The 13,685-nt window shown below is 43.2% G+C and overlaps 1 protein-coding gene across 1 annotated transcript; it reads right to left on the bottom strand.

The window, feature by feature from the left end:
* Nucleotides 1-2,123: 2,123 nt before the first annotated feature.
* On the bottom strand, nt 2,124-12,798 carry APOC1 (apolipoprotein C1). Its single transcript, XM_073655945.1, has 4 exons — nt 12,720-12,798; nt 9,194-9,272; nt 2,824-2,974; nt 2,124-2,315 (listed from the first exon to the last, which is right to left on the bottom strand). The coding sequence occupies exons 2-4, from the start codon at nt 9,246-9,248 to the stop codon at nt 2,264-2,266; spliced, it is 258 nt and encodes an 85-aa protein (XP_073512046.1). The 5' UTR covers nt 9,249-9,272; nt 12,720-12,798; the 3' UTR covers nt 2,124-2,263.
* Between the last annotated feature and the right edge of the window lie 887 nt (nt 12,799-13,685).

Raw genomic sequence — 13,685 nt, 5'->3', positions numbered from 1 at the left:
CGTGTGGCGAAACTCGAGTCCTCTTTCACATATGATGCTTTTTCTATTAGCCATTTTACCTGGTGACAATTCACATTTTGTTGCACATATTTATTGCTTATTTTCTTTTATATGTTCTTTTGATATTGCATTATTTACTGTCTGTACATGTGCATTGCACCTTTCTTTACTGAATACTACATGACATCACTTTAGGGATAGTATCCATTCGTCCTTATCAAGGATATCCACCACATTTATATGGTTCTATTGGTAATCATGCCGGACATATAGGTTGTATCCCAGTACCAATTTTTGCCGTAGGTTGTGGCGCAATGTGCGGAATTTTAAACGTTTTTATTTGACTTGTCTTTTGTGTTTTTTACTATATAAATATTAACATTGTTTATATTTAGGAAATGCAACTGATCTTTTGTTTGTTTCCTTGCTCTTTTTTTTTAATTTGCATTTGATTTAGACATACTTCGGCTAGCACTCCATTAATATAGGTATGGTGCTGCCTCTTCTTAGTTCATGCATTTGATTGACAGGTCAGTCCAGCCTTTGTCATCTGCCACCATTCGACGAGATCTCACAAAAGCACAGATAGTATCAGAGGCTGGAGTGACCTGTCAATCAAACATAGGAACCAGATGCTGGAGAGGGAGTAAGGAGTGAGAACCGAAGAGCGAAGCGCTTTGACATTCCCCAATGTACTCAATGGCAGATTTCTCAGCAACGACAGGGCAGAATTTTACAAGAAGGTACTAATTTACTCAGGTTATCTGCAGCTACTGTATAAATCTATACCTTTTAGTTTTAGGCAGATATTCCTCCTAACAGGTTCCCTTTAAGCCCTTACCAACATCCATAGTACATATACGGCACAAGTTGGTAATGAGTGTATGGAGCAGGCTCACCGGGTGAGCTCACCCCATAGCCGGCACGTGATGGCTGTGTGTTACAGCCAAGCTGAACCTGTTAAATGCCACTGTCAAATTTTGCCCATTGGTGTGCCCGTGATGTGATCACGTTTCGCCGACAAGTTGCTATTACAGTAGGGAGATCTGTTGAAGACTTACATGCTTGTCCTTACGGAGCTCCCCTGAAACCTTGCCTTTGGCTTCAAAGGAGACCTTGATTTTCACTATATACAGCAATACTGTGATACTGCTGTATAGAGCACAAGCGATCAGACGATCACAGCTTCAAGTCCCCTAAGGGGACTAATAAGAACAGTGAAAAGTTAGAAAAAAGTTTAGAAAAATATGGAAAAAAAAGATAATAAAAAAAAATGCGCATATTTGATATCACCACATTCAGAAAAGTTCGATATATCAAAATAGAAAAATAATTAAACACACCATAAACAGAAAAAAAATCAAGTTTTTCGATCTCTGCAGTATCACAAAAAATGTTGTAACAAGAAGTCAAAATCTCACATCTATCCAAAAATGGTATTAATAAAAACGTTTCTCCCTGCAAAAAATAAGCCGTCCCATAGATCCACTGACAAAAAAAATTAAAACATTGTGGGTCTCAGAAAATGGCGACACAACCCAAAACATTTTTTATTTCAAACTTCTGATTTTCTTTTTTCACCCCCAAAATAATAAAAAAAAACTAGATTTTTGGTATTACTGTAATCATACTGATGAGCAAGAATCATACTGCGAGGACACAATGTACGCCGTGAAAACAATTTACAAAAAACAATGTCAAAATTGCGGGAGAGGGGGGTTTCACAACGTCACAGCACATGGAATTTTTCCCCCATTTACTAGTACATTATATGGTAAAATTAATGGTGTCAATCAAAAGTGCAGCTCATCCCACACAAAAAAAAACCCTCGTACAGCTCTGTGGATAGAAAAATAAAAAAGTTATGGTTCTGGGTACAAGGGGAGGAAAAGACAAAAACATAAAATATTGAATGTGTGAACGTGGCCTAAGGGGTATTCCGGGCATTATTATAGGATAGTCATGGGGGGTGGAATACCCTGGTAACGCGTTTACACTTGCCAGGATAATAATTGCTGGGGCATTCCATTATTTGGACACTTTTAGGAAATTTTTTAAAGTCTAAACTTTTGCATTACGTTTCAAAACTTAAGACTATATCTTTACACAAAGGCAGAGATGGGGGGGGGGCACATATTTTATTAGATTGTCATGATAAGTATATTGATTACTCTATGATCATAGTGATGATGTCCACATGTTTTCAGACAGGATTTAAGAAGTTCTCTTTGTGTAGAGATTCTTCCAAATTCTTCTTCTGCAATTACTTAGAAAACTTATCTCTGATTTTCTGAAACCCTTCAGTGAAAAAGTTCCTGGAAGGAAAAAAAAATGTATTAAATTCTTACAATGTGGTAACTTACTCCAAACAAGGAGGTAACCTACTGTAGTAAGATCATGGGATGTACTATAAATAAAGCGAATTAAGATCCTTGCCTAAGGCGGCAACCACTCGAGAGGAGGCAACATAGATAAGAGAAAGAATATGCAGAAATAAATTATATATCTTTAATTTGGCATGTTGTGGGAGGATAATTTCACTTTTTGCTTTAGTAAGCTTGTATTCAGGATAATATATAGTAGGCAGTCCAAGTTACCCTTTTTATGATAGCACTGTTGCATTTCAAAATTTTTAAGCTGTTATGCAGGGCACAAGAACAGTAGTTTGGGAGGTAGGATATATACTATATACACTATAAGACAGATAAATGGCAATATTTGACACTCTTTACAGTATTTTGTTGGCATCTTCTGGATCTACCCAGTTGTGGTCCAATATATAGCTGCCATAAGCAATCATTATGTAATAAGTTGTGTAAATACCTGGTGTTTGTGGCAAATTCACTTTTTTGCAGATTGTCAATTGCATTCTTAGCCTGTTCCCCCACTGTCGAAGCTGCCGATTTGATGGTTTCTCCAAAGGACTTGAAGCGATCCTTTAGGGAGGGCTCCTCGCTCTGTGCTGAGCTGGGCTCTATTGTTGGAAAAAACAATTTAGGAGATGATAAATGGTGGTGATCATGGGTCAATATGGAATCCATCCATTTAGCTATGACTGTAACTCCAACCTATGGATCTCTGGATGTTGCAAAACTACATTTTCCAGCCTGTCTTGACAGCTTTTGGGTGGTATTACCAGGGTTGAAGCATCACATTGGAGACCACTAGTCCATGGTGGACATACAGCTGTTAGTGTGAGGATACTGGCATTGCTCGTAAATGTTGGAAATATTTTTTAGTGATTTAATCTCAAAAATTATATTTATTTCTCAATGGTGACAGTGCAATTCTCAGGACCATAAACTCATAAAACTAACTATATATTGACCAATGCTAATATTATTGAGACCACTAGGTAAAGGTCCATGATTCTGTCACACTGTCACAGAATACTGGAGGTAGGGGGCCTAAGCTGACCCTAAGCTGGGGCCCTGACTAATCCCTCATCCTGGAGGTACTGTTAAAGGTACAGAGGTCCAGGCCGCCAGCGTAACCCCTACCTCCTGAGGATCCCTGCACCACAGTAATCTAGTCCTGAGAAGGACCCCGATCACAACAATTGGGAACCAGCGATAATATGCCCACACACAGTATTTAGACGAACGAGACAGTACAAGGGAAAAACCAAAACCACCTTGCATACAACTTCAACAAAACTACAACAGAGGGAACACCAACGGGAAAGGAGATAAATGATAAAGCGAGGAAAGGGAAATAACACTTTCAAATACACTTATCTCAGCAACTCCAAACACCACGATCCGCTCTGTAAGTCTGAATGAAAAGCTTTCACCGACACCTCACAAACAGACCAGCAGGAATATAAAGGAGTCTCACTAACGAAGCATTGATTGCAGCTGGGCGAGGCTGGACCTCAGCTAGCCCAGAGAGAGAGAGAATTAACTCCTTCACTGCCGAGAAAACACAAAGCACCAACAAGTCAGCTGCGAGAAGTCAGGCTGTGTACTCGTGACGATCTTCGTGGCAACACACCCGTGACAGTACCCCCCCTTCTACGAGGGGCCTCCGGACCCTCAGGGCCAGGTTTATCCGGGTGAGTCGTGTGGAAGGCCCGAACTAATCGGTCTGCGTTAATATCCGACGCAGGAACCCACATCCTCTCCTCAGGACCATACCCCTTCCAATGAACCAAGTACTGAAGGGACCGGCGATTAAAACGTGAATCAATGACCCTCGATACCTGGAACTCCAAGTTACCATTGACAACCACAGGAGGGGGAGGTAAAGGTGACGGTACCACCGGCGCCACATACCTCTTAAGCAATGATCTGTGAAACACGTTGTGAATTTTAAACGTAGGGGGGAGGTCAAGACGGAATGCCACCGGATTAATAACAGAACTGATTCTGTACGGCCCGATGAACCTGGGACCCAGTTTCCAGGAGGGAACCTTAAGTTTAATATTCCTGGTAGACAACCATACCTGATCGTTCACACTTAGGTCCGGACCAGACACTCTCCTCCTATCAGCCATACGTTTGTATCGGTTCCCCATAGTATTCAGATTCTTCAGCACCCCTCTCCATACTGAAGCGAGAGATGAGGAAAATCGTTCCTCCTCCGGAACCCCCGAAGAGCCCCCCCTACTGAAAGTACAAAACTGGGGGTGAAAACCATATGCCCCAAAAAACGGGGACTTACCAGTGGACTCGCTTCGCCTATTATTGAGAGCAAACTCTGCCAGAGGTAGGAAAGAAGACCAGTCCTCCTGGTTCTCTGACACAAAACACCGAAGATATGTCTCCAAGCTCTGGTTCATACGTTCCGTCTGACCATTGGTCTGAGGATGAAAAGCCGACGAGAATGACAAATGCATCCCCCGCCGTGCACAAAACGCCTTCCAGAACTTGGACACAAACTGAGACCCCCGATCAGACACCACCTCGGAGGGTACCCCGTGAAGCCTCACAATCTCCCCAATGAACACCTGCGCAAGAGTTTTAGCATTAGGGAGAGCCGGAAGAGCGATAAAATGTGCCATCTTGCTGAACCTGTCCACTACAACGAGTATGACCGTTTTACCCGAAGACGGAGGGAGGTCCGTAATAAAGTCCATAGACAGATGAGTCCAAGGACGCTCCGGGATCTTCAAAGGTAAGAGGGCCCCAGACGGACGGGTATGTGAGGTCTTAGAGCGCGCACAAACCCCACAGGACGCGACAAAAGTTACCACCTCTTTATGTAAGTTAGGCCACCAAAACCGACGCGAGAGGAGATCCACAGTAGCTTTACTCCCCGGGTGTCCTGCAAAAACTGAGTTATGGTGTGCCTCGATCACCTTTTGTCGCAACTGATCTGGAACGAACAGTCTCCCCGGAGGTCCAACAGGGGCGTCCCCCTGAGCCTCCAATATCTCCTCCTCCAGCTCAGAGCATACTGCCGAAACCACCACCCCCTCCTGAAGAACAGGAATCGGGTCGTCCGTATTCCCGGCCCCAGGGAAACTACGAGATAAGGCATCCGCCTTTACATTTTTAGACCCAGGACGATATGTAACGACGAAATTAAACCTGGTAAAAAACAATGACCACCTAGCTTGTCTGGGATTCAGACGTTTAGCGGACTCCAGATATAGCAGGTTCTTGTGATCGGTGATGACGGTGACCGGATGAACTGCCCCCTCCAAAAAATGGCGCCACTCCTCAAAAGCTAACTTAATGGCCAGGAGTTCCCTATTGCCGACATCGTAATTCCTCTCAGCGGACGACAATTTTTTAGAGAAAAAGGCGCACGGATGCCACTTACCAGGGGACGAACCCTGTGACAATACTGCTCCCACCCCTACCTCGGAAGCGTCTACCTCTACAAAGAATGGCTGAGACGCATCAGGTTGAATGAGTATGGGTGCCGAGGCAAAACATTTTTTCAAGGAGGAGAATGCTTGACAAGCCTTGTCAGACCACCTAGAAAAATCCGTCCCCTTTTTAGTCATGTCTGTGAGAGGCTTAACCACGGACGAGAAATTACGAATGAACTTCCGGTAATAGTTAGCAAACCCCAGGAAACGTTGTAGTGCCTTAAGATTCTCCGGCCGATCCCACTCAAGAACTGCCCGCACTTTCCCAGGGTCCATACGAAAACCGGACGCAGAAACCAGGAAGCCTAAAAACTGGAGTTCCTGTACGGCGAACACACACTTTTCCCACTTGGCATACAGTTTATTATCCCGCAAGATCTGTAACACCTGTCTAACATGCTCCTGATGAGACACCAGATCCGGCGAGTAAATTAAGATATCATCCAGATATATGACAACAAACTGTCCCACCAGGTGGCGAAAAATATCATTAACAAAGTGTTGAAACACCGCCGGGGCATTAGTCAGACCGAATGGCATGACAAGGTTCTCATAATGCCCCTCCGGAGTGTTAAAAGCCGTCTTCCACTCATCCCCCTCCTTCATCCTAATCAAATTGTACGCCCCCCTGAGATCCAACTTAGAGAACCATTTGGCGCCCACGATCTGATTAAAGAGATCGGGAATAAGTGGGAGCGGATACGGATCTCGGACCGTAATCCGATTAAGTTCACGGAAATCCAGGCAAGGGCGTAGGCCTCCATCTTTCTTCTTAACAAAGAAGAACCCCGCGGCCACCGGTGAAGATGAAGGTCTAATATGCCCCTTAGCCAGACTTTCAGAAATATAATCCTTCATGGCCTGCCTCTCAGGACCAGAAAGGTTATACAACCTAGCTTTAGGTAACTTGGCCTCAGGGAGCAGTTTTACAGAACAGTCATACTCGCGATGAGGAGGTAGTTCCTGACACCCATTCTCCGAGAATACATCCTCAAAGTCTGCCAGAAATGGAGGTAAGACCCAAGGAGTAACCGCACCGATGACCGTGTTCATGCAGTTTTTATTACAGAATTTACTCCATTGGCTTATCTCTCTGGTTTGCCAATTAATAACAGGGTTATGCTTAGCTAACCAAGGAAGGCCCAACACTATAGGAGTGGGAAGACCCTCCAACACGTAGCAAGACAACAGTTCTTTATGTATTGCCCCCACTTGAAGTTTTACGCCATGCACAGCTTGCAAAAAACTTCCCTGACCGAGAGGCCTGGCATCGATCGAGAATATGGGGATGGGTTTAGCCAACTCACTCAATCGCATACCTTGAACCCGGGCAAACCGAGCATCAACCAGATTAGCCCCGGCCCCACTATCCAGAAGAACAGATATCCTCTCAGTTCTCGTACCCACCACCACCTCCGCCGGTACGAGAAACTGAGACGAACCTAGGGACGAAATACCTACTCCCAGATTGCCGTCCACCACACAACCTGGGATCAACAGTTTTTTCGACGACTCTTTACTCAGCAAGGGGCGGGATGGACACCCCCCAATAAAATGTCCCTTTTTCCCGCAGAGGAAACACCTTCCTGTCTTATGGCGCACCACCGGTCCCCTTCCCCGAAATGATGTCCCTCCTAATTGCATAGGCTCCTCCGGACTGACCAGGGGAACCACCATATGAGGGGACCTTGTAAGAGGTGGAGACATTACAGGGGGTAGAGTTATCCCGCACCTCTCCCGAAGCCGTCTGTCAACGCGAATAGCAAGGGCCATAGCGGCTTCCAGTGACGCGGGAGAGTCATACTGTGCCAACACATCCTGTAATTTGTCGGATAAACCATGACAAAACTGGCTCCTAAGAGCCGGGTCATTCCACTGGGTGTCCGTGGCCCACCTACGGAACTCCGAACAGAATTCCTCCGCCGGACGATCTCCCTGCTGAATCCTACGTAACTTAGACTCAGCAAGGGAGATCCGATCTGGGTCATCATATACGAGTCCCAAAGCAGCGAAAAACCTATCCACTGACTGGAGAACTGGGGAGCTAGGGGGAAGAGAGAACGCCCAAGATTGTGGGTCCCCTTGTAGGAGCGAGATGACAATTCCCACCCTTTGTTCTTCACTGCCCGATGACCGAGGCCGCAGCCGAAAGTACAATTTGCATGCCTCCCGGAAAACAAAAAACTTGTCCCGCCCCCCAGTGAACCTGTCAGGGAGAGCTACTTTAGGTTCTGGTCCGGCTTGCTCCAGAGGATGCAAAACCTTGGACCTAACGTCCGCCAGCCCCATGGACAAACTCTGCAACTGCTGAGCTAGACCGGCTACTGGATCCATGGTAGCTGGAGAAAAACTAAGTTGGTCGGTGAAAATGTCACACTGTCACAGAATACTGGAGGTAGGGGGCCTAAGCTGACCCTAAGCTGGGGCCCTGACTAATCCCTCATCCTGGAGGTACTGTTAAAGGTACAGAGGTCCAGGCCGCCAGCGTAACCCCTACCTCCTGAGGATCCCTGCACCACAGTAATCTAGTCCTGAGAAGGACCCCGATCACAACAATTGGGAACCAGCGATAATATGCCCACACACAGTATTTAGACGAACGAGACAGTACAAGGGAAAAACCAAAACCACCTTGCATACAACTTCAACAAAACTACAACAGAGGGAACACCAACGGGAAAGGAGATAAATGATAAAGCGAGGAAAGGGAAATAACACTTTCAAATACACTTATCTCAGCAACTCCAAACACCACGATCCGCTCTGTAAGTCTGAATGAAAAGCTTTCACCGACACCTCACAAACAGACCAGCAGGAATATAAAGGAGTCTCACTAACGAAGCATTGATTGCAGCTGGGCGAGGCTGGACCTCAGCTAGCCCAGAGAGAGAGAGAATTAACTCCTTCACTGCCGAGAAAACACAAAGCACCAACAAGTCAGCTGCGAGAAGTCAGGCTGTGTACTCGTGACGATCTTCGTGGCAACACACCCGTGACAGATTCAACAGCAGGTCCTTTTTAGATCCAACATCCTGTTCTGATTATTTTCTTCAAATTTCTTTGTAACTATTTTTTCTGATTGGGAATTTCAAATTTTCTGATTAGACAGAAACAAATTATCACTTTCTGTCTTCCTGTAGTCGCCACTAGAGGGAGCTTAGGAGTTCATTGCATACATATTCTGCTTTGAACTCCATAATGGACATGTATGCGAACAAGCACCCTCTAATGCAAAGAGCCAGTTATATGAAGCTTTGTATTAAAAAAAAAAAAATCTTTGAGCGACATCAAAAGGATCATACCCTATATTTACCCTGGAAAATTAAAAATGCTACATTTATCAGTGCGTTCTGCCATATAAGAAATGAATCTTACCCGGCAACACAGCAAGAGCAATCAGGACAACAGAAAGTGCGAGTAGCAGCCTCATCTTCACCACAAATAGAGAAAACACCTGCAAAGGAAATGAAAAGTTCGAGGAATTCCTGTGGTTATTTTAAAAGATATTACTACAGTTCATGATCAGCTATGGAAAAACTAATGGATTTCCAAATTATCATATATGAGCCCTTTTGCATGTACTGCACCTCTGCAAAAAAACAAAGAATGTCAGTCAAGGAATAATAATAATCTTTATTTTTATATAGTGCTAACATATTCCGCAGCGCTTTACATACATTATTGCTGCTGTCCCCATCGGGGCTCATAATCTAGATTCCCTACCAGTATGTCTTTGGAGTGTGGGAGGAAACTGGAGAATGAGGAGGAAACCCACACAAACACGGGGAGAACATACAAACTCCTTGCAGATGTTGTCCTTGGTGGGATTTGAACCCAGGACCCCAGTGCTGCAAGGCTGCAGTGCTAACAACTGTGCCACCGTGCCGCCCTAGATTGCTTCTAATCTCATCTATGGAAGTCATAGCATTTAGTAAAAAAGTCCATCACTGGCCTAGCCAGAGCCCTGACCTAAACCCAATTGAGCATCTCTGGAGAGACCTGAAAATGGCTGTCCACCAATGTTCACCATCCAACCTGACGGAACTGGAGAGGATCTGCAAGGAAGAATGGCAGAGAACCCCCAAATCCAGGTGTGAAAAATTGTTGCATCATTCCCAAGAAGAGTCATGGCTGTACTAGCTCAAAAGGGTGCTTCTACTCAATACTGAGCAAAGGGTCTGAATACTTATAACCATGTGATATTTCAGATTTTCTTTTTTAATAAATTTGCAAAAGTTTCTACAGTTCTGTTTTTTTTTCAGTCAAGATTGGGGTGCAGAGTGTACTTTAATGAGAGAAAAAAAGAACTTTTTAGAATTTACCAAATGGCTGCAATGAAACAAAGAGTGAAAAATTTAAAGGGGTCTGAATACTTTCCGTACCCACTGTAAGGAAGACTGGTCATCACCAGATCAAAAGTGTCCAGTCTTTGCTTCCCTGAGTAGTCTACTTTGTGATTTTTGAAAATCCTCCATTTATTTACTTTTTTAGTGCAAATTTTTATGGTTTTTTTTACAAAGGTCGTAGCTCACAGGATCCTCTGGGGTGTGTCATTAGACTACTCTGTGTAACTACTATGTGAGCAACGTCCCTTTGTAAAGATGAACAAATTACATTGTGTAAAAAGATCCATATCTCTGGAACCATGTGGTGGATTTCCCCCAAAAAAACAACAGTATAATCAGGTGACCAGTTGGAATAATATAAGAGCAAAAACTGGAAACTTTTGACCTGGTGATATGTAAGGATACAAAGCCAAATGCTCATACAACTACTGTAACAATGAGGAAGACTTTTCTACTACTGCCTTAAAACACACCAACTTTTAAAAAAAATGTTGCCTGAAAGAAAGTACACTGCTGAAATTTTTCCACATGATCATATCTCATAGACCACGCTACTTTTTTCAAGCTACGTCCATCCATATCCCACATCCTATTGATGCTCCCTGAATGTGTGCTTGGACCTTGAGGGAGTGCTGCCTTTTAAGATGTTAGTTAAGTACTCAGGAGACTTTCCAACTTTTCTGGAGTCTTGGAGGTTGCCCCCATTGTTGTAAACCTCCTAGGTATTTGGGGAGAGTTGACAAGTAGGTGTTAAGTCTACTCTAGAGGAGGTTCATCTTCCATCAAACTCAACAACAACACAACTATCACAAACACTTCTATAATGGCATCAGCCATCAGATTCTCTTGACGCAATGAACATGACCCATGTTTACCACCAGTTGCTCGTAGTCTGACACCTACAGAACCTTAAGTGGTTTAGAAAGGTCAAACCTCCTCTTTACATGTTTCCTGCATGCTGGATTATCCCGTCTGGTATTTGAAGCTTACAAATTCCAGATCTTGTTTTTGTGTTCTAAAGAAGTCCTAACTTGTATATTGACCTTTTAATTTTACATGTACGAAAAACAAGTGATCAAAGTGATGTTTGTTTGCATGGATTATCTGTGAGCTAATCTTATCGATGAAGCCAAGAGCGACCTATGATATTTGATTATGCAACTTGTCAACTTAGAGTTCACAGCATCTAGAGGCTTCAGAGATTCTGTGAACTTCAGATATAACAGGTCAAGAAATGGTTATTGGAAAATAACCTTCTGAACTTACCATCAGTGGAAAACAACCCTAACAAAAGACATTATGATCAACCTCATCGACCACATGGTCCATCAAACAAGTTGTCCAAAAACATGCTCCATATAGAAAGAAATGTGCCCTAGAACATATGCGATGAATATCGACCACCACTTGTTCAACCGACGTCTCTAGAAGTTCTAACATTACCAAATCTTGCCTCTGACATCTGCTGTGGGGAAACATCTTGCAGACTACCATTCACATTAGATCATCCAAATTGGCCAAAATCAGAGGGTTTTAGATGACTTTTTTAATTACCGGTCACACAGCAGTGGCTCTATTTAGTATTCTTGTGTTTGATTCTTTAGAGTATTTTGTGCCTTATTCACACCACATTACAGCCCTTGATGCCAAAAAAAGTATAGAAAAATAAAAACTGACACTTAAGAACCAAAAGAATGTCCTCTATGACTTTTACTAGTCGGTGTAAGTTAGCACGTCTTTTTACTGTACATTGTCCAGATTTTACTGTTTATTGTCCAGATTTGCAATGCTAATTATATCAATGTGTTATGCTTCTATGCACAGGTTGCCTTCATTTCATTCATATTGTGATGGGCAGAGGTTTTTAAAAAATGTAAAAAATTTACGATTTTTCACCATTGACGGATGAAAGCAAAACAAATGCAAACTTTTGACAGTATTAAGTTCAGCAAATTAGGTTATGATTGCTATCTGTTGGGATGCATGTGGAGCAAATCGATAGACATTGACAATTTCTGAATAGTTGGGGGGATTGGCCAACCATATAGAGACTGTCCATCAAGGGCAGAGAAAAATTGGACATGTTTAATTTTAGCATACGTGATCCCTTGTCCCCACCGTAGTAAAGTTGGAGCCAAAGATGTCTGGTAAAAAATATGCACACTCAGTTGAAATGAGCATGCATGTATATAGGGGAATTGGTAGGAATAGCTGCCGACTGAGCAAGCATTCGTCTGACAGCTATCTTTAGTACATGGGAAATATGCAAAAGCAAACTTGACTTTTTATTAAACTTGCACCAACAATTTGGTGTTGGTGCTATACAACAAAAATATGCAACATAGCAAAAAATGATTCACTCATCTGTAAGAAAAAACCCACAATTCTCAATATTTGGAATGAGCCTAGAAGATTATCCAATAAATGTGTCTTATAAATCAGGGCAGAATTAATTAATAATTATCATGATAAATGTTATTGGCATGCTATGTCATTTAATATCTTTAATATACCCATCCCCTGAATATACGGACAAGTGCTGGAAGCAAACTCACCTGCACGCAGACAAAAAGCTTCTGATCCTGTGGTTATAGGCAGACAACCTCTTATGTGCCCAGTTCCCTCCCCTACATGCCCTTCCTACAGGAATTCCCACCCCTTGTTCACATGTAGGGTGAAGAGAACAATTCGTCCCTTCAACAACGGACTTCTCAAAAAGATGTAAAGTTTCTGATGGACAAGAGTATAATAGGAGCTAATAGTATAAAAAAAACTTCAGTAACTTTGATAAAACTTTGAATCCCTTATCATGCACTGATCCTGTCCTGTCCAGACCCCTTCGGTCCTCGTGGACCTGATACCAACTGCATCACGTATTGCCATCACACTATTACATCCAGCTCCAAACACCTCCTGACTTACAGATCATTCTATCCATAACTTACTACACTTAATTTATTGCTTCACTTCAAAGTCCAGAACTGTTCTTCTGTGTAGGGTTACCCACAAAAAGCCACTGGAGACTTGCTCTTCATAGCCATTTTCTAGACAAAGTTCAAATACACCAATTTTGTATACAGCCGCAAGCCACACATCATCGTCCCGCAAGCCCTAGCCACAGGTTGAAGAACCCTATTCTAATGTGTATTGGGGCTCCTGACTCTCCTCCAACATATGTCAGGGTTGGTAAGGGTCTGGCATATCCAATTTTAGACCGATGATTCTTAGCTCTCTGCAAAATTAGCTGTCGTGAAAAGTCTAACACTGGCTGTTAGAGAATACAGGAATGCTCGCCACAGCTGATGGCTCCTACATGTATAAGAGGTAGGAGAGAGCTGTTGGCTTAAATGATCAGATGAATAACCATTCGGCCTCCAGCCATCCATTGTGTATGGGGACGGCTTTCGATTTTCATCCAGTACCACCGAATTGGACAATTCAAAGTATGGATTAGGATCCTACTTGTGGACCTAGGATCCAGAAATGCCATGCTTTTTCTCAAACAGTGATGACACAAGGGT

This window comes from Phyllobates terribilis, unplaced genomic scaffold (genome assembly GCF_046119375.1).
Source record: "Phyllobates terribilis strain yellow unplaced genomic scaffold, ASM4611937v1 Scaffold_12__6_contigs__length_324123572, whole genome shotgun sequence".
Lineage (NCBI taxonomy): Eukaryota > Metazoa > Chordata > Amphibia > Anura > Dendrobatidae > Phyllobates > Phyllobates terribilis.
The sequence above is the reverse complement of the archived record's forward strand: the minus strand, read 5'-3'. Positions and strand labels throughout refer to the sequence as shown.